Source organism: Rhinatrema bivittatum, chromosome 8 (assembly GCF_901001135.1).
Source record: "Rhinatrema bivittatum chromosome 8, aRhiBiv1.1, whole genome shotgun sequence".
NCBI classification, from domain to species: domain Eukaryota; kingdom Metazoa; phylum Chordata; class Amphibia; order Gymnophiona; family Rhinatrematidae; genus Rhinatrema; species Rhinatrema bivittatum.
The window spans coordinates 249,701,327-249,727,068 of NC_042622.1; the positions used below are offsets into that span (position 1 = coordinate 249,701,327).

At 48.0% G+C, this 25,742-nt stretch overlaps 1 protein-coding gene across 4 annotated transcripts in view; it reads right to left on the bottom strand.

Moving 5' to 3' along the window:
- Positions 1-1,600: 1,600 nt before the first annotated feature.
- The window catches only part of SEMA6B (semaphorin 6B), a 280,427-nt gene continuing 256,285 nt past the window's right edge, over positions 1,601-25,742 (bottom strand). For all 4 annotated transcript variants that reach the window (XM_029614551.1, XM_029614549.1, XM_029614550.1 and 1 more), the window contains 3 exons: positions 24,995-25,072; positions 23,273-23,331; positions 1,601-4,060 (listed from right to left, as the gene is read on the bottom strand). In XM_029614551.1, the coding sequence (XP_029470411.1) occupies positions 3,045-4,060; positions 23,273-23,331; positions 24,995-25,072 (1,153 nt within the window). In that variant the 3' untranslated portion in view covers positions 1,601-3,044. The remainder of the gene's footprint in view (positions 4,061-23,272; positions 23,332-24,994; positions 25,073-25,742) is intronic.

Here is a 25,742-nt window from a genome sequence, read left to right on the forward strand (position 1 = left end):
GCCAGCGATAGTAAAGTATTGCAAGCTCTCCTATATAAATACATTCAGTTATTGTAATTAATATGTATGAGTGCAGTTAAAGTCTTTGGGTGGATGCTGTTAGCTTAATTTAGAGGCAAGTGTTCTAACACTGCTGCCAGGAATTGATTAGCAGTTGCGAGACTGGAGGCGATTCTATGATGTTGCAGGCATTTCATGGGGGACTATGATGAATGTTTTGTTGGAAATTTATTTTTTGTAGGTGAGTTGGATTCTATTGGGGGGGGGGCGTAGGGTTGGGAAATGTGCATACTTTGTTTACCATTAAACTAGGGGCCCTGTTGCTAAAAAAAATAAAAAATAAAAAATGTTGTTGCTTGCATTGTGCAGCTAATTACTGATATCATCCACTGAGGGCTTGTTTTGGTCTGGTACATCTTGTGTCTGAGGTAGCCCAGTGGCCATTCACCAGGGACCCTGCCCTAAGAACATAAGAAATTGCCATGGTGGGTCAGACCAAGGGTCCATCAAGCCCAGCATCCTGTTTCCAACAGAGGCCAAACCAGGCCACAAGAACCTGGCAATTATCCAAACACTAAGAAGATCCCATGCTACTGATGCAATTAATAGCAGTGGCTATTCCCTGTTGTTATACAAGCCCAGTGGGCAAATCCCTTCTTGCTGGACAAGGACTGAACCTGCAAGTCACGCATCCATCCTTTCCCTGTTCTGGTTCTCACAGGCCTTGGACAAACTTGGTGTTCAATAGATCCACTGGGAATGTTCATGTAAGAACCCACTCAATGCACACTTTTTGGGTTACCCTAAAAACAAGGTCCAGTTGTATGGCTCTTGATGGTATGGACTCAGAAAAACCAAAGTCTTCCAGTGAAATGCCTATGTAGTTTACATCAAGGATAATCACAATTTAAAACAAGCAGGAGCTGCATCGAAAGGGAGGTGATATCGCCCCCGTATAGGTCCCTGGTGAGACCTCACTTGGAATACTGAGTCCAGACCCTCAAGAGCCATACAAACGGACCTTGTTTTTAGGGTAACCCAAAAGGTGTGCATTGAGCGGGTTCTTACTCGAACATTCCCAGTGGGATCTTATTGAACACCAAGTTTGTCCAAGGCCTGTGCGAAACCAAATATAAACAGGATGGAGTCAGTCCACTAAAATGATCAGTGTTCTTCTTCTAAAGCTATGGGGACAGAAGATTTAATATGTATACCCTAGCAGAAAGAGTGAGATAGGGGAGATATGATAGAGACATTTAAATACTTCCAAGGCTACTTGTGCAAGAGGCAAGCCTCTTTCAACAGAAATGAGACTCTAGAATGAGGGGTCCTGGGATCAGGGTGAAAGGAGATAGGACTCGGGAGTAATCCAAGACAATATTTTACAGAGGGTGGTGGATGCAAGGAACAGCCTCTAGGTGGGAAGTCAGGACAGTCCTCTGAATCAAGAAAGCATGGAATAAACACAGGGGGCTCTCTGAGGGAGTGGCAGGGATTGTAAACTGAATTATGTGGTGTGGATGAGCAGACTACATAAGCAGCATGGTTTTTTGCTGCCATTACGTTTCTATGGGAAGTTTGAGTTAAAACTACTAGGCCAGGGGCTCACAGCCCTGCTCCGTGTCCATTCTTTTTTTTTTTTGGTAACCGTGCTATACAAATAAAGCTGATTCTTAAACTAAATGTGTTAGATACGCCCAATGTAGATTCAGCGTGGAGATCCTGAAAACCTTGTTTGTGGCCCTTGGGGGACCTCAGCCAAGCACTTTTAAACCACCTTCATCCCTAAACCGCCTTAAAATCACTAAGAGAAATATCTCCCTCCCAGAGCTGACCTTGGAGGGAGGGGGTGTGTGGAAGGGATGGGCAGAGCCCAGGCCCAATCGGCTGCAGCAGGGCTCTGGCACACTGATGGCAGTAGTTCCACCCCCATATTCACTGGAAATGACAGTGCTGGAAGTGGGGCTACGATGGGAGCACAGGGCTCAGAGCAATCACCCCCGCCTAAGGGTGGCCCTGCTCCATCACTTGATCTGCCTCCTCTGGTGAGTTGCATTTCAGAAAGAAGTTTAGCGGTAATATCGCTCTCAAGGAACCTGATTTATATAGGAGTAAATTCACATAACTTATATAGGTTTTGGGTTGCAGTGTTAATGGCACGGATAGGATCGCAGGCCCTCCACTATTAGTGTCATGGAAATTTCTGCAGATGGGTGTGGTACATGACCTGTCTAGCAGGTGAAAAAGCAGTAGGCTTTTGTTTGATAGGCCCAAGGAAGAGTTGGCATTTTCACCAGTGAGTGAAGGAGTGGGTTTCTCTAAGAAAGACCTCGATACCAAATGGCTCCAGGTAGCCATCTGGGGACAGGCTCAGCCAGGCCTGCATTCGTCCTAGTGAGACTCTGAACCTGTAGCTCCTGCTAGGCTTAGGATAATTGACTCAATCTATCTATAAAGGCAGTGGGAGGGGTAAACATAGGCTCGACTCAGACTGTGCCTGCTGCTAGGACTTGTCTGTAACTCTACTGGTAGGAGCTCTGCCATAGCAGTTGACGTTCTGTAGATGGACAAGGGCACTTTAATAGAGGCGGGGGAAGGGGGGTTGGAACTGGGCAAAGCAAACAAACAGATGGACCTCATCACACATTCTGTTAATGGGCCCCACCCATGGGAGGAGGGCAGCTCCAGCTCTAGGGTGGCAGGTTATCAAAAAAGTAAAAGTGACTGGTAAAACAGTTTCAGCCTTTCAAAACGCCATGATTTTCAATTCTTTTTGGCATGCCCCCTCCCCCTCTTTTCCCTTAGACTGAGTTTTCTGGCTGAGGGAGAAGCACCAGCAGGCAAATGATCTTCCCACCCCCCACCTCCATAAAAATGAAGTTTCCAGTACTGTCCGATCCCTGAGGATCCTAGGTGGCTCCAAAGTTGTTGTTTTTTACATATAGATAAATTTATTTATATAGAATCTGTGTATTAGTAACAGCATGGCCTCTGGCCCAGCAAGCTCTCTGTTCTGAGTCAGAGCTACGAAAATGAGCTCTCTCTTATTTCAGAGTGGGAGTCCGCTCTGTGCCGTACTTGAGCAGGAGGCTGAAGTCTGTGAATCCACACTGCCCACTCATGGCCGTGGTAGCCCGGTGTGGGGGGGCCATATGCCTCAGATAGAGGGGTTCTGCAAGCCGGGAGTGGCTGTCTGTACTGTTGAATGTGTGGTTCCTCTTGAGGTGGGCTGGTCTGACCGCATTGTTGCTGTTGAAGTTCAGCTTGTCTGGGTTCCAGTGCAGAGAGCTGGCATAGTCCATGGCGCAGGTGGGCGCAGAGACCACCCGCCGCCGGTCAGGGCTGTCATGCGGCGTGACAGGGAACTCGCCATAGGAGCTCCTTCCCAGGCTGACCCCAGGCCTGTGGTGCAGCTGCCTGGGGACCTCACTGTGCTCGCGCCCACTGATGGGCACATAATGCCTGTCCACTGAGGAGTTGCTGATCTCGTCCGCCAGCTCCTGGTCCATCAGCATGGAGTGGCAGGAGATGGGAACAACTCTCCCGCTGTTGCTGCCTCCAACGTGGTGACTGGTGTGTAGCAGGATCATGGATGACCCTGGATGGCACGAGGGATCCCGGATGGAGGAGTTAATCAGGTTGTGGCTCTGCTCCCAGCTGCAGGTCTTCAAACTGTTGGGGCAGCGTTTCTGCTGCAAGGGCGTCTGCTCTGGTGTGGGCAGGACCCCTGAATCCAGATTGTGCTGACTTATTTTGATAAGACCCTTGGGCCAGCCGTTCTGCATCAAGGGTGCCAGCAGGTTCTCAGGCTGACCCCTGGGCCTGCGTTCGGACATGCCACCCAGCCGACTGACACTGACCACGGACTCGCTGTGGGAAAGGATGTTTTCCTTGTCCTTTCGCCGGGCCATCTCCTTCCGGTCTCGGTGGCCAATAAACCAGCACACGCTGAAGCCAGAGATCACCGCACCGATAACAAAGGCAGCCACAGAAGAAATCACCAGCAGATTCACGGACACCAGCCCATCTGGCTCCTCCACAAAGCTCTCAGTGACTGATCCTGTGGCAGAGGAGGAACAAAAAAAAGTAAGTGTATAAAGAGGAGAAACAGTGAGGCACAGACTGCTATATGCTTTGTGTCTATATTGTGCAACTTAACGAAAAGTCCACACAGAAAGCATGTGATTTTATTTTCTTCCTCCAATTAAATATTTAATAGCCTTCCATCAATTCCCCTGGATCTTTAGGAGCTGCTGTGTTGGTAACGGAGTCACACATTGTCTTCTCAAATAGATCTTTTTGGTTTAGACTGGATGTGATGTAAAAAAACCTCTATGAATGAGCCAATCAAATCCTATTCCATGTGTCACTGTTCTGGGCATGGCTGCTCCTAAAGAAACTACAGGAAAGAGCTTTAAGAGCTGTAACAATATAATTCTAGGGCAGTAAAATACTGAATTGATAGAGGATGCTTTTGAAATCTGCCCTAGATGGCATCTAGAACTTTTCTTTTAAGAGAAGCCTGCATGAAGATGGGGGTGTAACAAGCACACAGGCCGATATAGTAAGGACGCGGTAGAAAGAGTGTGGCAGTGCCGGGCGCACCCTCATTTGCTGCACGCACAGTTCAGATCACATACCGCTCGATACAGTATTTAAATGGCATGCAAATGCAAGCCGCGTCCAAAGCGCGTCCAAGAAGCGTCCATGAATCCATTTTACTGTATAGAGCGCTATACAGCACCTATACAGTATCCTGGGTGCGCTGGTACCTGTCATTTCAAATGACATTTGAAATGACAGGTACCAGGAAGTGGATCCCAACTTTAAGCAAAAGAAAAGGGTCAGAGAAGTATCAGCCAGTCATTAACAGCAAGGGTCATGATTTAGCAAGACAATTCCACTAGGGGAAAAAAAATACAATCAAATCAGACCAAAAGAAAAACGTGCCTGCCCAACCTAAAATCTAACGCACCGGGAAAGCCACTCTTCAGATGGCGACTAATCCCATCACTGGAAGGACGAAAGATTTTTTTAAGCGTCCCAGTTCCTCTCTCCGTTATGTCAATGCATTCTCCTTTCCACTGCAATGCGAACAGTATTCTGAAAAATAACTTTCAAACCCAGGGTGGTGGAGGATTGTTGTGCTTGATAAAACCTGCCCTCAACAGGATCGGGCAAACTTTCCCCCAGCCCCCGCTCACCTGCCCTGGCCGCATCCATGGGTGCCGGTCTCCGGAGCAGCCCCAGTCCTCTCTCCCCTCCTCCCGGGGGCAGCCGGCGGAGAGAGCGGCTTCAGCAGCCCGGGGCGGATCGGGCACTCCCCATGCGAGGCGGCTTCCAGCAGCCCTCGCCGGCGATGGTGAATGAGCGCACGCCGTGACCTCGGACGTCCAGCCGGGCACTCAGGTCACGGCGTACGTTCATGCACCCTCGCCGGCAGGGGCTGCTGGAAGCCGTCTCGCATGGGAAGCGCCTGATCCGCCCCGAGCTGCTGAAACCGCTCTCGCTCTCGCCGCCGGCTGCCCCGGGAGGAGGGGAGAGAGGACTGGGGCTGCTCCGGAGACCGGCACCCATGGACGCGGCCAGGGCAGGTGAGCGGAGGCTGGGGAAAGTTTGCCCGATCCTGTTGAGTGCAGGTTTTATCAAGCACAACAATGCTCCACCACCCTGGGTTTGAAAGTTATTTTTCAGAATACTGTTCGCATTGCAGTGGAAAGGAGAATGCATTGATATAGCGGAGAGAGGAACTGGGACGCTTAAAAAAATCTTTCGTCCTTCCAGTGATGGGATTAGTCGCCATCTGAAGAGTGGCTTTCCCGGTGCGTTAGATTTTAGGTTGGGCAGGCAAGAGTTTAGGTTATGCTTGGAAACAACAGGTCCTTCCTTCCTGCTCTGGAGCTGTCAGCGCGCGACCAGGGCAGGTGAGCGGGGGCTGGGGGAAAGCTTGCCCGATCCTGGCTCCTCTAAAGGTCTTGTCCTGGGGGGTGAGGGGGTTGTTTGCCCGGGAAATTTCGTCTCTCTGACCTGACGCTCCACACTAACGCAGGGGTAAGGGTAGGCGGTAAATTAGCAGGTTAAACACGCGGCAAAACTGCAGGCTAAAAAGGCGATAATCGGGGCGCACGTTACTGTATGGGAGGGAATAGCTAATCTGATCGTTTACATTTCATATACATGCCGCGGGCGGAAAGGGTTACCCGTTGATTTAAAGAAGCCGTAAGGATGGGTTAAAAGGGATAGTGAATCGCGGGTTGGACTAACGTGGCCAAATTGTGAGTACAAAGTGGGTTAGAAGCAGGGTAACCGCGGCCGTGCTTTACTGTATCGGTCTGACAGAAAGTCAAGACACTGATTTTCCTCTGTGGTGGCACAGGGACCTTCATTTTCAGTTTTTATTTTATTTTTCCCTGGAATTTATCAATGTTTATTATAACAAACAAACAAGGGAGAAATCAGTGGAAAAAACATGAGTCATTCCTTTCCCCTGATGTTCTCCCATTTTTGTTTGTTATAATAAATACTGCTAACTTCCAAAGAAAAATAAAAACTGAAAACAAAGGTCCCTAGGTATACATTAAACACTACAAAACAACTGAAAGTGTCCTTCTGCTGGCAGGCAGGGAACAGGGTTGACAACTTTCAACTGTGAAAATTCCAAACACTTGGACGAGCTGAGTAAAAACTTTGCCAGCGTCCTTCCACGTGACTATTATTTCATTTTAAACTTTTGGTAGATACCTCATCACTAAAAAAAAAGAAAAACAAAAACTGTACAAAAGCAAGGTACAACCCAATGGTCCCAAATATTAACAAACCAATTGCATTCCCTTAAAACCGTCCAGAAAACTGCAATTACTGCCACACCCACCATTAGGAAAACCTGCATTTCATTTGAAGGAGAATCACAAATACCTGTCATTTATCAGGCCACACAAACATTTTAATATAGAACAAGAACGAGTGACATGTAAAATACCAAGGATACATGTTTCAAATGGACAAAACATGAGATTAATTATCAAATAGCCTTTATATTGAAATTTTCTTTAACCGGAACCCTGAGGGCACTCTCTATAATTGTATAACTTTTGAAAACATATTACTCATTAGTATTTTGTGCCTTACTGTAAACCATTGTGATGGTACATAACTTAACGACGGTATAGAAAAGATTTTAAACAAATAAATAAATTAAAGTTATTTTGCCTGATTTACTCTTGCTTGTCCCTCGAATCAGTGATGACAGTGTCATAACGTAAGAGAAGAAGCAGATAAAGACCAAACGGACCCATCTGGCCTGCCCACTTGGGATGTTTCTGCTCTGGGTAAATGAGCACTCACATTCCCACAGAATTTATTTCTTGAGTCAAACATCAGCCATTAACATGTCTTCTACCTGATATCTCGAACCTTTGTCCACCAGTGCTATCCACATCCGTCCCAATTGTGCCCAGTGACACATATTGACAAGTTTACAACAATGTAAGAGAGGAGAAAGCATGCCTTGTGGCACATGTTTTAGTGTTTATGGTGCTGGATTTGCCTAATTCAACAGTTAAGTGTTGGGAATGAATTGCAAAGCAATTAATATAAAATGCTAGACGTCCAAGTGGAAATACAGGCACCCACGTGGGTTTGTCTGACAGTCTACAATAGTAGATTCGATTAGCAGCTGGGTCTATCTAGCAGGCTAAAAGTACCATTGATAACTAGAAATCGTAGCAAAGACGCAGATGCTCATATTGCCAGGTCTGTCTGGCAGGCTACATGGCTCACTAGTAATGGTAGCTATTTAGATCAGGCTGTGATGATAGAATCCAACTAGCAGCTGGGTCTGTCCAAGAGGTTGCAACTAGAGAAATTTCTAGAAGACCTAATGGAACTCATATATTCATGTAGGTGGGTCAGTCTGGAGACCTAGCTGGGCATACGTCCGAGCTAAAGAGGGGGAAAAACCCAGGCCAATGGGCAGAGAGTGGAAGTACAGTTGTATAAGGCTTGATTAAATCCTAGCAGTAGTGGTAGGCTGTGTTAGGTTGACATGGTGAAAAACCTAACTACCCTGGGACACCCTGCACAGTGCTGCAGTTACAACCGTGGCAGCAGCAGTACAACTGCATCGGGCTTTCAAGGAGGCTATGGTAATCTCTGTGTGTGTTTTTCTGAGGTTGTATGTGTCTGTATGCATGGGTGAGAGAGAATGTGGTAAAGGCTTTGGAAACTGACCACATGCCATGACACCTGATCCAGCAGGACAGGGAGAGACGACATGTTTAGGCTGCAGCTGGTAAAGGCTGTGTGCTGGAGCTGGGAAGCAGCATGTCAGCAGCTGTGAGTCAAAGTGGCAGCAATCAAATCTGGAATTGCATTGCAGCTGGAGGAAGTGTGTGTAGGGGTGGGTGGGTAGGAGGGGCTTTGTGCACCTGTTCAAGCCTCCAGGAGAGTGCACCAGGCATAGATACTATGATATTTGAGTGCACCATTCCCACCGATGCATGTCCAAGTGGAGGCAGGGCTAAGAGAGACATCACCATGGACACTCTTACAGCAGCATGCACATTTTTTTTATATAGTGCGCAATATAGATATATACAGATTGATAGATTCTGATGTGGATATTATACATAATATAGAAAGATCTATATTGACTTATATAAAGATATATATATACTCTGCAGGAGGACACTTTCAGTTGTTTTGTAGTGTTTAATGTATACCTAGGGACCTGTGTTTTCAGTTTTTATTTTTCTTTGGAATTTAGCAGTATTTATTATAACAAACAAAAATGGGAGAACATCAGGCGAAAGAAATGACTCATGTTTTTTCCACTGATTTCTCCCTTGTTTGTTTGTTATAATAAACATTGATAAATTCCAGGGAAAAATAAAATAAAAACCCGCTTTGTGTATACAGTATATTTATATGCATATGCACAGCGAGAGAGGTCTCTGTGTGTATACAGTATATATACATATACCAATTATTTCTTTTATTTATTTATTTATTTATTTATTTAACTCTTTTTTTTTTTTTTGTAATACAATTTTATTGGTTTATCAAGAAAATAATACAACACGGGAGGCGGGTGTACACTTCACCACCATCCCTGAATACTACAAACTCGTTATACCCCACTGAGAAACGTCCCCAGATATCCCCCCATTCCCTCCCACCCCCCCTCCCTAGTCTCCCTGGATATGCAACTCATGAATAAGAGTCCAAGGTCGAATCCAGTCCTCGGTGTACAGAAGAAATCCGAAGAAGAAGTCTCTGCCAGTCCAAGATGTACGCATTACATGCCCTCATTGTAGATCGAGCTGCGGACACGTTGAGGTAAGGATTGCAGGTATACATCCCAGACGTCCATGAATCGCTTCCGATGACGTGGAGAAAGACGCATAGAAGCAGCTTCGAGAATCATCAGGCGGTGGAAACAGTTACGCCAAGTCCAATAAGAAGGAGGCTGGACCTCACGCCATTGCATCAAAATCACTTTTTTCCCCACCAAGCACGCCTTATGAATAAATAAGCGGATTCCCCAACCTCGCACACGCAAAGGAGAGATGCATCCAAAGAGAAGCCACAGGGGGGACAGGGGAATAATCACCCCCAACAAAGTTTCCAAGTAATGGACCAAGCGAGCCCACAACGAATGAACCGCGGGGCACGCCCAAAAAGCATGAGACAGTGTGCCCCGCAGGCTGCCACAGCGGACACATGCAGGGGAAGCGGAGATTCTAGAGTTAAATGCCCCCTGCGCTGATATATAGCTTCTCCTTAAAAATTTATATTGCATCTCTCTATACTACGAGTTCACTGAGAGTTGGGAAATGCGCCGGAAGCCAGCAGCAATAATTTGTCTATTAAGGACAAACACCCCATCACTATTCCACCTCTGAACTAAGATTGAGCAAGAATCCACCTCTGTTAACTGCCGCAACTTGATATAATAGGAGGACAAAGAGGGTAGCTTTTCTCGAGTAAGAGAGAACAATGAGTCTAAGGCGTGAAAGTGCGAGGGCTGTCTAGCATCCGGGGGAAGCGAAGAGACATAATGCTTCAACTGTAAATAGGTAAACACATCAGCTTTAGGAATACCATAGGCGTCCCCCAATTCAATGAAGGAAAGTAAGGACCCGTCTGGGGACAGGACATGGCCCAAAAAGGAAATCCCCTTCGTACGCCAATGCTGAAACGCCCCCGTGTGCGTACCCGGGGTGAAATCAAGATTTCCCCGGATCGGTAAAAACCAGGCAATAATACGTGGAACGCGCAGGATGCGGGTGAGCCGAAGCCATGCGGCCCGAACTGGACGAACCAGGATATTACTCCCAATGTGGCTAGGGATCGAGCTAGACGGCGCCTGTAACACAAAAGGAAGCGAAAAGGGGGCCACCAGCTCCGTGTCTGCCGCCAGATGTACGACCTCAGAAGAGGTTCGCAGCCAATCTCTAATCAGTCGCAAATTGCTGGCTAAGTTGTACAGTGCCAAATCAGGGACCCCTAACCCCCCTCTTCCCCAGCGCCCCCGCATCCACCCTAAAGGGATACGAGATTTCCCTCCCTTCCAATAAAAACGCCTTTGGGCCTTGTCTAACTGCCGAAGCTCCGCAGTGCGTAACTGCAAGGGTAAATTTTGGATCAGGTAAAGCCATTTTGGCAAAATAATCATTTTGAATAGGTGTACCCTACCGCCCAAAGAGATGGGTAAGCCTGCCCAAGCCGCCAGCTTGTCCTGTGTAAATTTGAGTAAGGGAAGAACATTTAATCGATATATCTGAGAGAGATCCCGGGATAGAACTATACCAAGATACTTAAACGAGGCACCAGCCCACTGTAAAGGGAAGTCGTCCCCCCACCCCGTTTCCAGGGACTCAGGAAACGGCAAAGCCGCCGACTTAACAAGATTTAAGCGAAAGCCTGAAAAGACGCCATACTCCCAAAAAATCCGAAGTAAGGAGGAGAGGGAGGCCCGAGGGTTAGTAAGAAAAACCAAAATGTCATCGGCGAACGCGGCATATTTAAAGGTAGTAGACTGGAAACGAAATCCCTTAACAGTTTTACACAATTGGATATGCTGTAGCAGAGGTTCCAATTGGAGAACGAATAAAAGAGGGGACAACGGACACCCCTGTCTAGTACCTCGGGAAATCGAAAAACTCTCCGAAGAAGAACCATTGGCTATCACCGTGGCCTCCGGAGCCTGATAAAGCAAGCTCACTGCATCAAGGTAAAAGCCAGCAAACCCCATCTGTTTTAACACCCAGAAGAGGTATTTCCACTCCACCCGGTCGAACGCTTTCTCCGCGTCGAAACTGACAGCTAGGAAGGGGGCCTCCATCCGCTGACACATGATCATTGCCGCTAAAACTTTACGGATGTTAGTCAGAGCATACCTCTTACGAACAAAGCCCACCTGGTCCGTGCCCACTAATGTGGGAAGGATAACCGATAAGCGATCTGCCAACACCTTAGCAATCAACTTATGGTCAAAATTCAGGAGGGAGATAGGGCGATAAGCTTCGGGTGCCAGAGCGTCCTTCCCGGGTTTGGGTATCAAAACAATATTAGCCATATTAACATGAGCTGGGAACGAACCCTGGACAACAAGGGCTTCCACCACCTGCACCAAAGGGGGCCCCACCAAGTCAATCAAGCATTTATAAAACTCTGCCCCATATCCATCAGGGCCCGGCGACTTAAGAGCCTTCGCCCCCCGAATATCAGACTGTATTTCAGCTAAGGTCACCGGTCCGTTCAAACGATCCCTCTGCTCACAGGTCAGACAGGGAAGTTGCAACCTTTCACAGAAGCGAGCACACGCCTCCGGATCCCAATGACCAGACGTGTAGAGCTCCCGGTAATAGTCCCTGAATCTGCCCAAGATGTCCTTAGTGGCCGTCAATACCCCCCCGGTATGAGAGCGTATCGCGGGAATGTAACGTGACCCCTTAACTGAGCGTACTAGGTTAGCCAGCATTTTCCCTGCTTTGTTACTGTGCTGATGAAGTTTATACTGGTAATAAAGAAAACTCTTCCGGGCCCTCTGGTGAAGGAGAGTATTTAACTCGCCCTGAATAGTGAAGTAGGCCACCCGCAAGCTATGTGTGTTCCTAGCATTTAATGCCGCCCGGGCCCTCTGTAAATTGTTGGTTAACGTCAAGATCCTATGGTTCATAGCCTTTTTCCGATGAGTCATATAAGAAATAATTTCGCCCCTTAACACTGCCTTAGCTGTGTACCAAAACAGTATCGGGTCCTCAGCATGTTGAGCATTGAGGGTCGCATAGTCTGTCCAGCGAGCTCGCAAAAATTCTTGAAACTTAACATCCTGCACGAGATAAAATGGGAATCGCCACTGATAAGTAGTACTCAAGGCTCGGCCCAGTTGTACCGCCAGTGACACCGGGGCATGGTCTGAGATGACAATGTCGCCAATGACGACTTCCCCCACTTGTGCCAAAAGGTGGGCACTGACTAGGAAATAATCAATCCTCGAGAGGGTACCATGCGCCCGAGAGATATGTGTGAAGTCCTTCTCTCCAGGGTGCAAAACACGCCAGACATCAATCAAATGAAAGGATTGCTCCAAAAAGGAGGGTCCCCTTCCATGTCCCCCCTGCGAACCCGCTGGTGCAGACCTGTCCAAATGTTCATCCCGGATCGTATTAAAGTCCCCCCCGATCAGTAAGGGTTCCACTGCATATGGGAGAAGATGGCGATATATTTCCTGATAGAAGCTGGCACTATAATTATTGGGAGCATAGATATTACACAAAATCACCTTAGTCTGATTGACCTCAGCCTCCAAAAGGAGATACCGCCCCAATGGGTCCTGAACTGTAGAGTGTACCTGTATGGGCATCTGGGATTTAATCCAAATGACCACTCCCGCAGATTTGGTCGTACCAGAGGCATAATACACCTGGCCCCCCCAGAGTTTACTTAATTTCTCATGTTCCCCATCTGTGAGGTGCGTCTCCTGCAAAAATGCAATATTGGCACCCTTACGCTTAAGGAGAGTGTGAATTTTAGAGCGCTTAATAGGGGAGTTTATCCCACAAACGTTCCAGGTAATTAAATTAAGGGCAGAATTAGAGGATCAGCCGTAAAAATAGATTATTCAGTAAAATCCAAGTCCAAGTTGTAAGAGGCAGAGGCCCTCCCAGCCGAGGCCTCTCCCCCAAAAAACCACCAGGATTGGCAGACATATTGTAACTGGTCGACCATATTTGACAGAATATACCCCAGGAGACTAGATCCCAAACCCCCCCCCCCCTACCCAACAACCCAAATACCCTAACCCCTTCCCTATCCGCCTTACCAAATCCCCAGTAAGGACTTCTGTCCCCTTTAACAACGAGATCACTGCCATACTGGCCTTCCCCCCCCCCCCCCATCTGCATCCCACAGCAAGAACAAGAACAAGAAAACACTTAGAGACGTGGTTTGGGCGGCAAGACCCTCACTAAAGACAGTAAAAAAACTGCTCAAAAATCCAACCATGGATATAAAACAATAGGGTCATCCTCATCACCAAGTCATAACAGATATATAACATAGCATTTGAAAGGTTATGAGCAATCATACACCCCCAATTCCAAAATAGCAGCATGGCATTCAGTCTCAAAACAAATAAAGGAAAATACTGAAGCAGGAACAGTTGCTTTTAACAAATGTCAGGTTACAAAAAATCTGAATAGGAACCATAACGAGAGCCTGCCATGAACTAGCTCCTGTAGAGAGACTGCACGAGGGAGAGTAGACTCGCATCATCAAAAAAAAACACAGTCTCAATCCAAGGCAGCTTAGAAACACGCCACAATGGTAATTCCAGGCAACAGAAAATGAAAAAAAACCACTCAGAATGTACGTGAGGTTCAGTTCAGTTCCAAAGGTGCGTCAAAGCATGCCCCACAATGAGGGCCGCGAGCCAAGTATAAGGAGCCATCCAGAAAAAGGCAAAACAACAACAAAAACAAAAAAAATTAAAGCAAAGTCCGCTCTGTAATCGGAGCCATGAATGCACGCAGCCTTCCTGACATTTATGTCAAAACGGAGCCCCACTACCGAATCGCAAATTCAGGGGATATCAAAACTGCACCCCGACTGTGGCCGACTACGCCGAGGCTCCAGCTCACGGTAGCGGCGAAGCAACCGGGGACCCCGCCGTCGGTTCACTGGAATCCAATAGCAAGGCACGGGCCTCTTGAGGAGATGTGTACCACCGGACTCCCGCCTCAGTGGCGACCCGCAATCGGGCCGGGAATAGGAGAGATGCACGGACTCCTCGTGCCAGCAGCTGTGTACAGACGGGGGCCATCGCGCGCCGCTGAGCCAAAACCGCCGACGAAAAGTCCTGAAAAATCAGAACCCTCTGGTTCTCGTAGTGGAGGGCGCGGCCTTTCCGCATGGCTGCCAGAATCTCCTGCTTGTGGGCAAAGTTTAATAGCTTAGCCACAACCACCCGGGGTCTGCCCGCCTCCGGCCTTTTCGCCCCAAGCCGGTGCGCCCTCTCCACGCGCAAGGCCCCATGAGCTGTGGTAAGTGAGAGTTCCCGGGTGAGCCACGTTTCCAGGAAGTCCCCGAGGGCACGATCATCGATGGTTTCGGGCAAGCCTACAAAGCGCAGATTCGAGCGCCGGGCCCGATTCTCTAGGTCTTCCATTTTTGCAGTGTTTTTGGTCACCTCGGCCCGCAGCGCCACGAGCTCTGTTTGCATGCTGTGGAGGCCATCTTGATTTTGGGAGACCCGATTCTCCAATTCAGCACAGCGGGATTCAAATTTGTTTAAATTGGCCGAAATTTCAGCCACCGCCGTCGAGATCGATTTCAGTTCGGGCCCCAACGCCTCGAGAACGGCTGTCTTGATTTCGGCTAACGCCGGCGCCGCAGGCTGTTCGGCTGGGTGTTCCATGGCCGCCATATTTGAGGGCCCCGGGGGTGCCAGCAAATCTTTTCCCTTCTCTTTTATAGATTTGGCCGAACGAGTCGGCATGCCCAGGTCCGTGCCCGTACCTTAAGGGAGAGTGCCACGTCGATTCCGAAGCCCAAACACCGTTTTTAGGGTGCAGATGGGGGAGGATTCCAGAGGCAGGACGCCGAGAGCAAGGGAATCACATCCTCCACCCTCAGTGCATCACGTGATCTCCATTTATTTAACTCTTTTATATACCGACATTTGTTTGCACATCACATCATTTTACATTAGAACAATTGAACTAAGAAAGGAAATTACATCATAACAATTCGGGTAACTAGGAGTTAACAATATGGAACAACTCTGAATTCAGGGAGGGGGGAGAGGATGCAGGAACAGAAGAGAACAAAATCAAAGAGGAACAAGTAACTATAACTATTGAGACTGTAGTGGTTAACATGTTGACTGGGGAGTTCATATTTTATATCTTTTTAAACTGTAGTGGGTAACCTGTTGACTTGGGAGCTTACATTCTGTAAGGTGGCTGTGGGGGGGACGGGACGGGACAGGTTGTGTGAGTGATAGTAGAGTGTGTGAGAGTTATTGGTAGGCTCGTTTGAAGAGCCAGGTTTTCATCTTTTTTTTTTAAATTAATAGTATTAGATTCAAGCCTTAGGTCTAGGGGCATAGTGTTCCAAGTGGTGGGACCGGCGAGGGAGAAGGCACGTTCTCGTGTTGAGGATAGGTTAGTGAGCTTGGGGGAGGTTATTGGTAGAGTGCCATTATTGGCTGACCTTGTGGATCTTTGGAGGGGTTGACAGAGGTTATATTTTGATTGTATAGTGTTTTGTGAACTAGAGTAAGACTTTTAAATCATATTCTGAGGTGAATGGGGAGCCAGTGTAAGTATTTTAGTATAGGGGTGATGTGTTCGTTTCTTCTGGAGTTTGTGAGGATTATGGCGGTGGCATTGTGGAGCATTTGTAGGGGCTTAAAGGATGTTGCTGGGAGTCCTAGGAGTTGCAGTAGTCTATTTTTGATAGGATGAGTGTCGTGAATCTCCGTGAGGAGTTAGCAATCTGTCATAATCCACTATGTTGATGGGAGGAGCAATCAGATAGGAGGAGCAATCTGATGTATTCTGTAGGCGGAGTAGCAATCAATTGTTATAGACTGCTGGAGATAGTAGTGGGTGGATCCTTGGGCCAGTGGCAGATGACCATGCCCCCGGGGGAAGATCCCGAGAGGGACCACCAGCTAGGCTTAGAGTATGGAGACAGACACACACTAGTTCTTTTATTAAACAGGTCTTGAAACCACCAGAGGTGGCAGTAGTGAGCTGAAGTGCCCAGCAGGGCTAAAGTCTCTCAGATACTGGAACAGCGATCCCTGGATGGCTGAGCTGTTGAGAAACTGTAGACAGTGAGTAGGCAGGGTATGCAGAGTTCATGAACAAAACTTAGATGACAACACTCACATATTGGTCTCAGGGAGCTCAGGAGCTGGAAAGGATAGGCCCTAACCTTTGCTAACTCGGTTTGTCAGCGATATCAGAGACCTTTAAATATCGGAAACAGATGATGTCATCTCAGGGGGACGCCCCTGAGGTTCGCACCCTTGCTGGTACTTCACTCGGAGTGCACGCGCCCTAGGCTTCAAGCAACATGGCGGATCTGCAGCATTGAGCCGGTCCGGGGACGCCGGACGGAGACGGCAGGGAGACACCGCGGCAGCCAGCCATCCTTCAGACCTGGAGGGAGTCGCCACAGAAATAAAGAGGGCGGAGTGAAGACGTCTGGCAGCGACGATCGCAACAGAATGGTACCAGGCTTAGGTTTTGAAGGATGCGCGAGGTGGAATTGACGAAGCATCTCTTTGTCTAAGATATTGGTCTGAGGCTCCCAAGAGATTGTCGGGGCCGAAACCCTCCCATATCAGAAGGTATTCAAAAGTCTTGCCTCCTATACGAACATCCAGAATCTCTTAGATCTTAATCTCTAAGTCGTCATCTGCATCGATGACAGGTGGATCTTTTGGAAGAATTTTGTTTGTAGATAGCAGCAGCAAGGAATGAGCTACTGTGTATGTCACTGAGGGAATCAATGGAAGTGGCGGTGATAGGGAACGTCCAAAAACCACTTCAATTGGTGATTCTCCAGTAGATGTTGCTGGATGAGAGTTGATGGCATCGCTTGCGGATACAGACTGGCTGGATGCCAAGGGTATCTTCTTCGGGTCTATTATGTGCTGTGGTTCATCAGGCACATCTTCTGAGTGAAACGAGCGTGACAGAGCATCTGCTCTGGTGTTTCGATCTCCAGGTCGGAACTTAAGCACAAAATCAAAATGGTTGAAAAATAAAGACCATCTGGACTGTCTGTAATTCAAACGTTGTGCGTGGAGGAGATACTCAAAGTTCTTATGATCCGTGAAGACGGTTATTTGATGTTGAGCACCTTCGAGCCAAGGCTGCCACTCTTCGAATGCAAGTTTTATTGCCAGGAGCTCCTTGTCGCCGATCCTGAAGTTCTTCTCGGCTGGAGAAAATCTTCGGGAGAAGAATGAACAGGGTCATAAGGTTTTTGAGTCTACCGCTTGGCTCAACACAGCCCCTACGCCTACATCTGAAGCATCAACTTCAACTATGAAGGGCTTGTTGGGGTCTGGATGCCGCAAGCATGGTTCTGTGGAGAAGATGGTCTTCAATTTCTCGAACGCGGAAATGGCCTCTGCTGACCATTTTGAAGCGTTGGCAATCTTACGAGTCATTGCCGTCAAGGGTACGGTTAAGGAGGAATAGTTCTTAATAAAGCTTTGATAATCATTGGTAAACCCCAGAAATCTCCTTAAAGCCTTCAGACTGGTAGGTTGGGACCAATTCTTGATACTTTCAAGTTTGTGAGGGTCCATTTGGAAGCCTTCTTTTGACACTATGTAGCCTAGAAAAGGCACAGAGTCTTTATGAAATTCACACTTGGAGAGTTTGGCGTACAGCCGGTGTTCGCGGAGACGATGGAGTACTTGCTTGACATCTACAATGTGGGTGTTCAAATCCTGGGAGAATATGAATATGTCAACCAGGTAGACCACAACATTCTTGTACAGCAGGTCCCACAAGAGGAGGAGGAGGAATAGCCTAGTGGTTAGAACAGTGGACTATGAACCAGGAGACCAGGGTTTGAGTCCTGCTGTCACACCTTGGGCAAGTCACTCTACCCTCCATTGCCTCACATACAAAAACTTAGATTGTAAGCCCTCTGGGGATAGAGAAATACCTACAGAACCTGAATGTAAACCAGTGTGATATCTCAATTGAGATCAAATGTTGGTATATAAAATAATAAATAAATAAGATGTCATTCATCATATTTTGGAAAATGGTGGGTGCATTGCACAACCCGAACGGCATTACAAGATACTCGAAGTGGCCGTCTCACGTACTAAAGGCCGTTTTCCATTCATCGCCGCTCCGAATGTGAATGAGGTTGTAGGCCCCCTTCAGGTCAAGCTTTGAAAATCTGTCAAATTGACAGCTTTGCAGTCTGTCAAATAGCTCCGAGATTAACGGCAAGGGGTAATGGTCTTTGATTGTGATTTCATTCAGACCTCAGTATTTGATACATTACTCAGTGTACCGTCCTTCTTCCCTACAAAGAAAAAGCCTGCGCCGGCTGGCGATTTAGATTGTCGGATAAAACCCTTCTGGAGATTTTCCTCAATATATTCCAACATTGCTTTATTCTCAAGCACAGAGAGAGGATACACCCGTCCTTTCGGTGGCTCGGTATTGGGCTTCAGTCTTATGGCACAGTCATAAGGCCTATGTGGAGGAAGAATATCAGCCGCTTCTTTGGAGAATACATCCCTGAAGGATGTGTAGTGGGGCGGCAGTCCTGGCATTGCTGGAGTCATAGGCATGCATATGTTAGGCGAGATCTCCTTAAGACACTTCCCATGCCATTCTGGGCCCCATTGTGAGAGATCCAGGGATGCCCAGTCAAATTTGGGTTGGTGCACTTGCAGCCAGGGTAACCCCAGGACGACAGGGTGCATAGCCTTTTCCAGTACAAAGAAGGAAATAGAATCCGTATGGAGTGCTCCGGTGCGAAGAGTAACTGGTACGGTTTCGCAAGTTACGTTGCCCGGTAAGGGCTCCCCGTGAATGGAGGATAACAGTAGTGGATCTTTTAATTTGATGAGAGGGATACTCAAGTATTCCACTAAACGTCTGAGAATGAAGTTGCCTCCTGCCCCTGAATCCACCAAGGCAGGAGTCTGAACCGTAACTGGTCCGTAGGTTAAGGAGACTGGGGGAGAGGACGCGGTAAGGCCTAAGAACAGTCCTCCTGCAGGACTTAGGCCCGTCTGTTTATCAGACACAATGGAGCATGTAGAGACATCATGGCCGGACTGACCACAGTACATGCATAGGCCGGGCTTCTTCCAAAATCTTCTCTCCTTGGAGGTCAAGTGTCCATGACCAAGTTGCATCGGTTCATCTGTATCAGCAGCGGAAGTTACTGGAACCATCCGAGATACATTGGTAGTACTGGCCTGTTTCAACCCTGGTAACATCTTAGGCCGGAGTTCCTTCACCTTGTCCCGGAGTTGATGATCAATCCGAGTGGCCAAGGCTACTAATTCGTCCAGCGAGTCAGGTGTCTGGCGAGCAGCCAGCTCGTCCTTCACATGGGTATTCAGGCCTCTGCAGAAGAGTGTCTTGAGACATTTGGGGTCCCAGCGGAGTTCTGCCGCAAGAGTCTTGAATTCTATGGCGAATTCAGCCAATGATCTGCTGCCTTGCTTCAAGTCCACTAAAGCAGAACCGGCAACAGAGGTTCGCGCAGGGTGATCAAAAACGGATTTAAACAAGTCCATAAATCCTTCTATGTCCTGCAAAATGGGGTCCTTGCGTTCCCACAAGGTGGATGCCCACGACAGAGCTCTACCATCCAAGTACGAAAGGATGTAGGTAGTCTTAGAGAGTGCCGTAGGAAATAAAGATGGTTGTAAAGTAAAGTGCATGCCGCACTGGTTCAAAAAGCCCCGGGTCTTCTGGATTTCTCCGGAAAAGCGGATTGGAGCTGCCAGTGGTACAGCAGTCTTCAAAGTTACCTCCTGTAACTGACCTTCATGGTTGGAAGCTGTGCCTTGAACCTTCTTGTGTGTGTAGCTGATAAAATGCTGCAGTAAGTTTCTCCAAGGCATCTTGCTGCTCCAAGATGCGCAGGGCCAGGCCCAGTATGGCCTGCAAGGCAGAGAGTTGTGCCAGATCCATGGAGTTAGGCCGGGTCAGTGCAGTCAAGCCAGATCCATAGAGTTAGCTGGGTCCTGGAGTCATAATCCGCTATGTTGATGAGAGTAGCAATCAGATAGGAGGAGCAATCTGATGTATTCCGTAGGTAGTAGTGGGTGGATCCTTGGGCCGGTGGCAGATGACCACGCCCCCAGGGGAAGATCCCGAGAGGGACACCGACTAGGCTTAGAGTATGGAGACAGACACACACTAGTTCTTTTATTAAACAGGTCTTGAAACCACCAGAGGTGGCAGTAGTGAGCTGAAGTGCCCGGCAGGGCTGAAGTTCCTCAGATACTGGAACAGCGATCCCTGGATGGCTGAGCTGTTGAGAAACTGTAGACAGTGAGTAGGCAGGGTATGCAGAGTTCATGAACAGAACTTAGATGACAACACTCACATATTGGTCTCAGGGAGCTCAGGAGCTGGAAAGGATAGGCCCTCGAGGAGCGAGTACCTGGTTCTAGGGAAAGCTCTGAGAGAGCGATGGTAACTCACAATGATGTAGACAGTGATGGCTTCCAGGCAGAAGAGAATCAGCAGATAGTCAGGGACGAGGGCCCTCGAGGAGCGAGTACCGGTTCCTGTCTGTAACCTGAAAAGCAAAGAGAGAGCGAGGCCCCCGAGGAGCGGGTACCTCTGGTAAGTCTGAGGAGGCAGAGTAGCTTAGGCAGGGTAACCTGAGTAAATCTTGTCCTAACCTTTGCTAACTTGGTTTGCCAGCGATATCAGAGACCTTTAAATATTGGAAGCGGGTGACGTCATCTTAGGGGGATGCCCCTGAGGTTCGCGCCCTTGCTGGTACTTCACTCGGAGCGCCCGCACCCTAGGCTTCAGGCAACATAGCGGATCTGCAGCGTCAAGCCGGTCCGGGGACGCCGGACGGAGACGGCAGGGAGACGACGCGGCAGCCAGCCGTCCTTCAGACCTGGAGGGAGTCGCCACAGAGGTAAAGAGGGCGGAGTGAAGACGTCGGGCAGTGACGGTCGCAACTATGAGTGCCTGTAGGACTGTTTTGACGTCATTTTGATGGAGGAGGGGTCTTAGCTTTTTTAGCACGTGTAATTTATAAAAGCAGTCTTTTATAGTTGAGTTTATGAATTTCTTTAAGTTTAACTCATTTTCTATTGTGACGCCTAAGTTTCTAACTTCTTTTGAAATGGGGGGTTGTCCTTGCTGAGGGGAGGTTATAGAGGGGAATATGTTGTTGGATTTATGGCTTAATATCAATAGTTCGGTTTTGTCGGTATTGAGGAGTTGTTTGATGGAAGTGGGGTGTTTTCCCAGAGGAAATTGTTAATGGATTCAGGGATGGGGATGAGAATTTGTATGTCGTCCGTGTAGATGAAGAAGATGAGACCAAGGTCTGTTAGGAGTTTACACAGGGGGAGCATGTATATGTTGAAAAGTGTAGAAGATAGGGAGGAGCCTTGTGGTACGCCTTGGGTTATTTTGATAGACTCAGATTCAATTTTGACAATTTTGACTTTATATTGTCTATTCTCTAGGTATGAGATAAACCATTGTAATGCAATGCCAGAAAGTCCAATTTCAATTAATCGGTCGATAAGGATGTTGTGATTAACAGTATCGAAGGCAGCTAAGATATCAAGCATAGCTAGGATGAAGGATTGTCCCTTACCTAGTCCTTTGAAGACGGTATCGGAGAGGGAGAGTAATAGTGTTTCTGTGCTGTAGAATTTGCGGAAGCCAAATTGGGAGGGGTGTAGTATATTGTGTTTTTTGAGGTGTTCTGTTAGTTGGTTGTTCACAACTTTTTCTAGGATTTTTGCAAGGAAAGGGAGGATGGATATGGGTCTGAAGTTATTTAGTTCAGCGGGGTTCAGTTGAGGCTTTTTTAAGATGGGATTGACTAGGGCTTCTTTTATGTTGGTAGATACATGTCCTTGAGATAGGGATGTGTTTATAATGTCTGTTATGGGTTTGGCTGGGTGTACATATATGTACACCCAGCGAGAGAGAGATCTGTTTGTGTGTATACAGTAAATATACACACACACACACACACACACAATTATAACTGATATATATACACCCAGCGAGAGAGAGATCTGTTTGTGTGTGTGTATACGCATGATCAGGCTGGGGAAGGAGGCAGCAGCTTAGTGCTTTAGCCTGGGCCAGGCCCAGTGAGCAGATTAAACTTTAGGTTGGCGCTGCTCAATAATACTGCAAGTGCACTCCTCTAATCCGCCAGCCTGTCTGCATGCAAGATACTGTACGGGCACTGGCTGCCGGACTGAGAGAGCTGGGATTCTCGCTGGGCTGGCAGGTGCACTCACTCACTGCATGGAGGGGTAGAATCAAGGAACTGCAGTCCTGGACTCAGAGGGCTCAAATCTGGACAAGGTCAAGACATCTTAGCCCTCCCACAATCTTCTGGACATGAAGCTGAAATTTAGTACTAGCAGGGAAGGAGGGTAGCAAGGTTAGAGCTGGTGACTCCAGTTTAACCTCCTCTGTTGGTCTCTGGGTTTTTGCCTGTGATTGTGCTTGTGGAGGGCAGGTTAGAGAGAGCATTGTCAGAATGGTTGTTTCCCCTATAGTTAACACTAAAAACAAGAAACTGTTTTTTTTAAATTTCTGATTTGGAATAGCAGCTTATATCTTTCCACTCAGTGAACATTTTGGGGCAGGAGCTGGTTGAATTCTGGTTCCAGGGTAGCAACGCAGACCCCTTGCAATCTCAGTTTTAGGTAGATGCAGCTTCTCTTACATCTAATCCCTATGGCTGGTGACCACGGCTCCTCATTAAAATGAATTGAGGGTGCTGGGGAACTGAGTTTACCCAGTCAAAAATTTAAAAAACACTTGCCTCTTGGAAGCAGTCACCCCCTGATTGTGCTGCCTTAGAGCAGGTCCCAGCACTGACTGGGTATCCCTCCAAAAGAAAAGCTTTTTTGGGTTTCTTTTCTGCTTGGGACAGCCTTGTTGGCCTCTTGGGGGGAGTTAGTCCACTGGATTCCAGAGCCAGGAGTTCATGCATGGGCCAGACGGTGAGGGAGGGGAGTGTTGCAAGCTCCTGTACCTACCTACACATTCGCCAAGGTGCAAGGTGCTGCCTCCAGCAATGTCCTGTTCAAACGTCACCCTAAGACAGGAGCACAAGAGAAGCCGCTCAGCCTCAGGAAGAGCAATACCAGGCCTCATTCACCCACAGCACCCCCTGAGAAGGGCAGGAGAGAGCCGGCTGAGAGCCAAGACCAGAAAAGGAGCAAGGCGGGAAAGGCCAGAGTGGGAAGGGGCAGGTTTCATGATGGCGGCATGTTCTCTCACATTATGCACAGCAGCCCATCTGCCCCAAACCCCGAGAAATGTAAGCTGCTGAAATGTAATAGCAATTCTTATAAAAATGCAGCCTCCAATTCTCTCCCCCTACTAATTCTGGAAACATAAGACCTTTTAGTTTCACCTAGTCTGCTCATGTGCATCTTCTTTGTTGTCACAGGTCTGGTTTTCCCGTCTGCTCTCCCGCCTAACAGCATTTCTGACTCCACTTGAGGACTGTCTGGCTGGAATTCATATGCCTCCCTCCTCCCATCCCTTATCCTTAAGGGCCGGGGACAGCAGACCTGTCTCCGAGAGCCGCTAGTTGTTCTGGATTCCCAGCCCAAAATACCTCCTGTGTGTGCCAGAGAAGGGAAACAGAGATAGCTTGGTACACTAAATAAAGTGGATCTGCTTCTCGCTAGGGAAGCAGAAAAGTAAGCTGGACGCTGTTTCATGCCGTCCCTGGTCAGGCATGGGTGCTCTTGGCAATCCCTGAGGCAGCTTGAAGGATCTCTTAATGAAGTGGTTGGATTAAAAAGATCATCAGTGATCCATCATCCAGCCCAACCCATCTGGCAATCTTTTTTTTTTTTTTTTTTTTAAAGATGAACCACTGATTTGATGCAGGAGGGAGTTGGGGGCAAGGGTCGTGGCAGTTCAGAGGTCTCCTACAGGCGGTGGGGGTGGAGTGCACTGTGAGATCCGTCCCTGGTACAGGCTGTAGCATTCACAGATTTCACACAAAACATGAAACTGGCTCTGCTCCCTTCAATTTCTCTCTTTTTTTTAATTAAGCTTGTCTAACACTCATATTTCATAAAAAAAAAATGCTTGCAGTAAAATGAAATTGTCTGTGTAGCTCATCCTGAACTTTAAAGGAAAAATACATGTATTTAATGTTAGCTGACGTTTTAAAGTAGTTCTGTATATGTTTTTGGGTCTCAGTTAATATTTCCTTTCACCCAGCACCTCCAGTACTTTCTAAAAGTGGGCCTTGACTTGCAGGGGTGCTGAAATGTGAAGAAAGGGCTCCTGCAGCAGCATGGATCTGCCCTTACTAATAATGATCCTTTTTCCATGAATGGGCCTAGTGCTCTCAAAACTGTCATACTGGCTCCATTTCCTCCATATCAGCTGCTCCAGGCCTGGTTTTTATGCTGCTGGCATGCATGGGCTGGTGGTCTTCCCGCAACCAAAAAAAAAAAATTATATCAGAACCACAGGCCTGTGTGGCAAGAGCTAAATCCAGATCTATTGGGTAGGAAGATAATTTATCTTCACATCAGGGGGAACAGGCTAAGACAGTTCTGGTTTTACCCCTTTGCATTCAGGGAAGTAAACACCAGGCTGGGTCATGCTGGTGCATGGTCACCCTACCATCAGGTGACCTGACTGCGCCGGCTCTTGTTTGATTTCTACGTTGACAGGATGCTAAGGCCCTTTTTTCCCCCCTCCAAATCTGTATTTTCTCCATTCTCTCCTACCTCACGCCTGGTTCCAAGAATAGGCAGGAGCCCTCGGGTGTCCATCCGCAGTATGGGTCCCGGCTCTCCAGGCAGCTCCTATAACCAGCAATAAAAGTTTTTAGGTGAGCTGCAATTAGGAAGAAAGACCAGACTAGATAAATGGTCAGGAGCTGCCAGCCTGAGCTTGCCCTCCCACTCCCCTCCCAGGATTCCCCTGGAATTCTCCCAGCCTCTCTACATCTGTCTCCTGCTGGTGCCTGGGCCAGAACAGGCCTTTCCCTGCAGGAGGTGGGGCACGGGTACCCAAACTTTAACAAGCTTCGATGACAAGATTAAAAGGAGAACAGGAGGACAGGGGAATGCCATAAAGAAGTAAGAGAGAATCTGTGGGTAGGGAGGCTGGAAAGGCAGCTCTGTTTTGTGGGAAGGCAAAATGAAGTGAGCCACAAGCTATCCCCTTCTCCTATAGTCCATAAAGGGGGAGGGTTCCAGACCACTCAACACCCTGACCCTCCACTTTCTCCCCCACCAATGGTTGCTGGAGTCAGGCCCTTGGGTGGTGCATCCCCTCCACCCTTTACATAAACTCTGCTCTCCCAGAGCGCTGACTGGCAGGGCTCCCCTCCCTGCTGCAGCCAGGATTTCGTTTGCCCTGAGCTTCCCCAGAGGGCAGCACGTTTCTAATTGGGCTCAGGGTTGTCAGCAGCTACAAGGGAGGAAAATAGTTCAGGTCTCCCAAACTTTGAAAAATGCTTTTAATAACCTG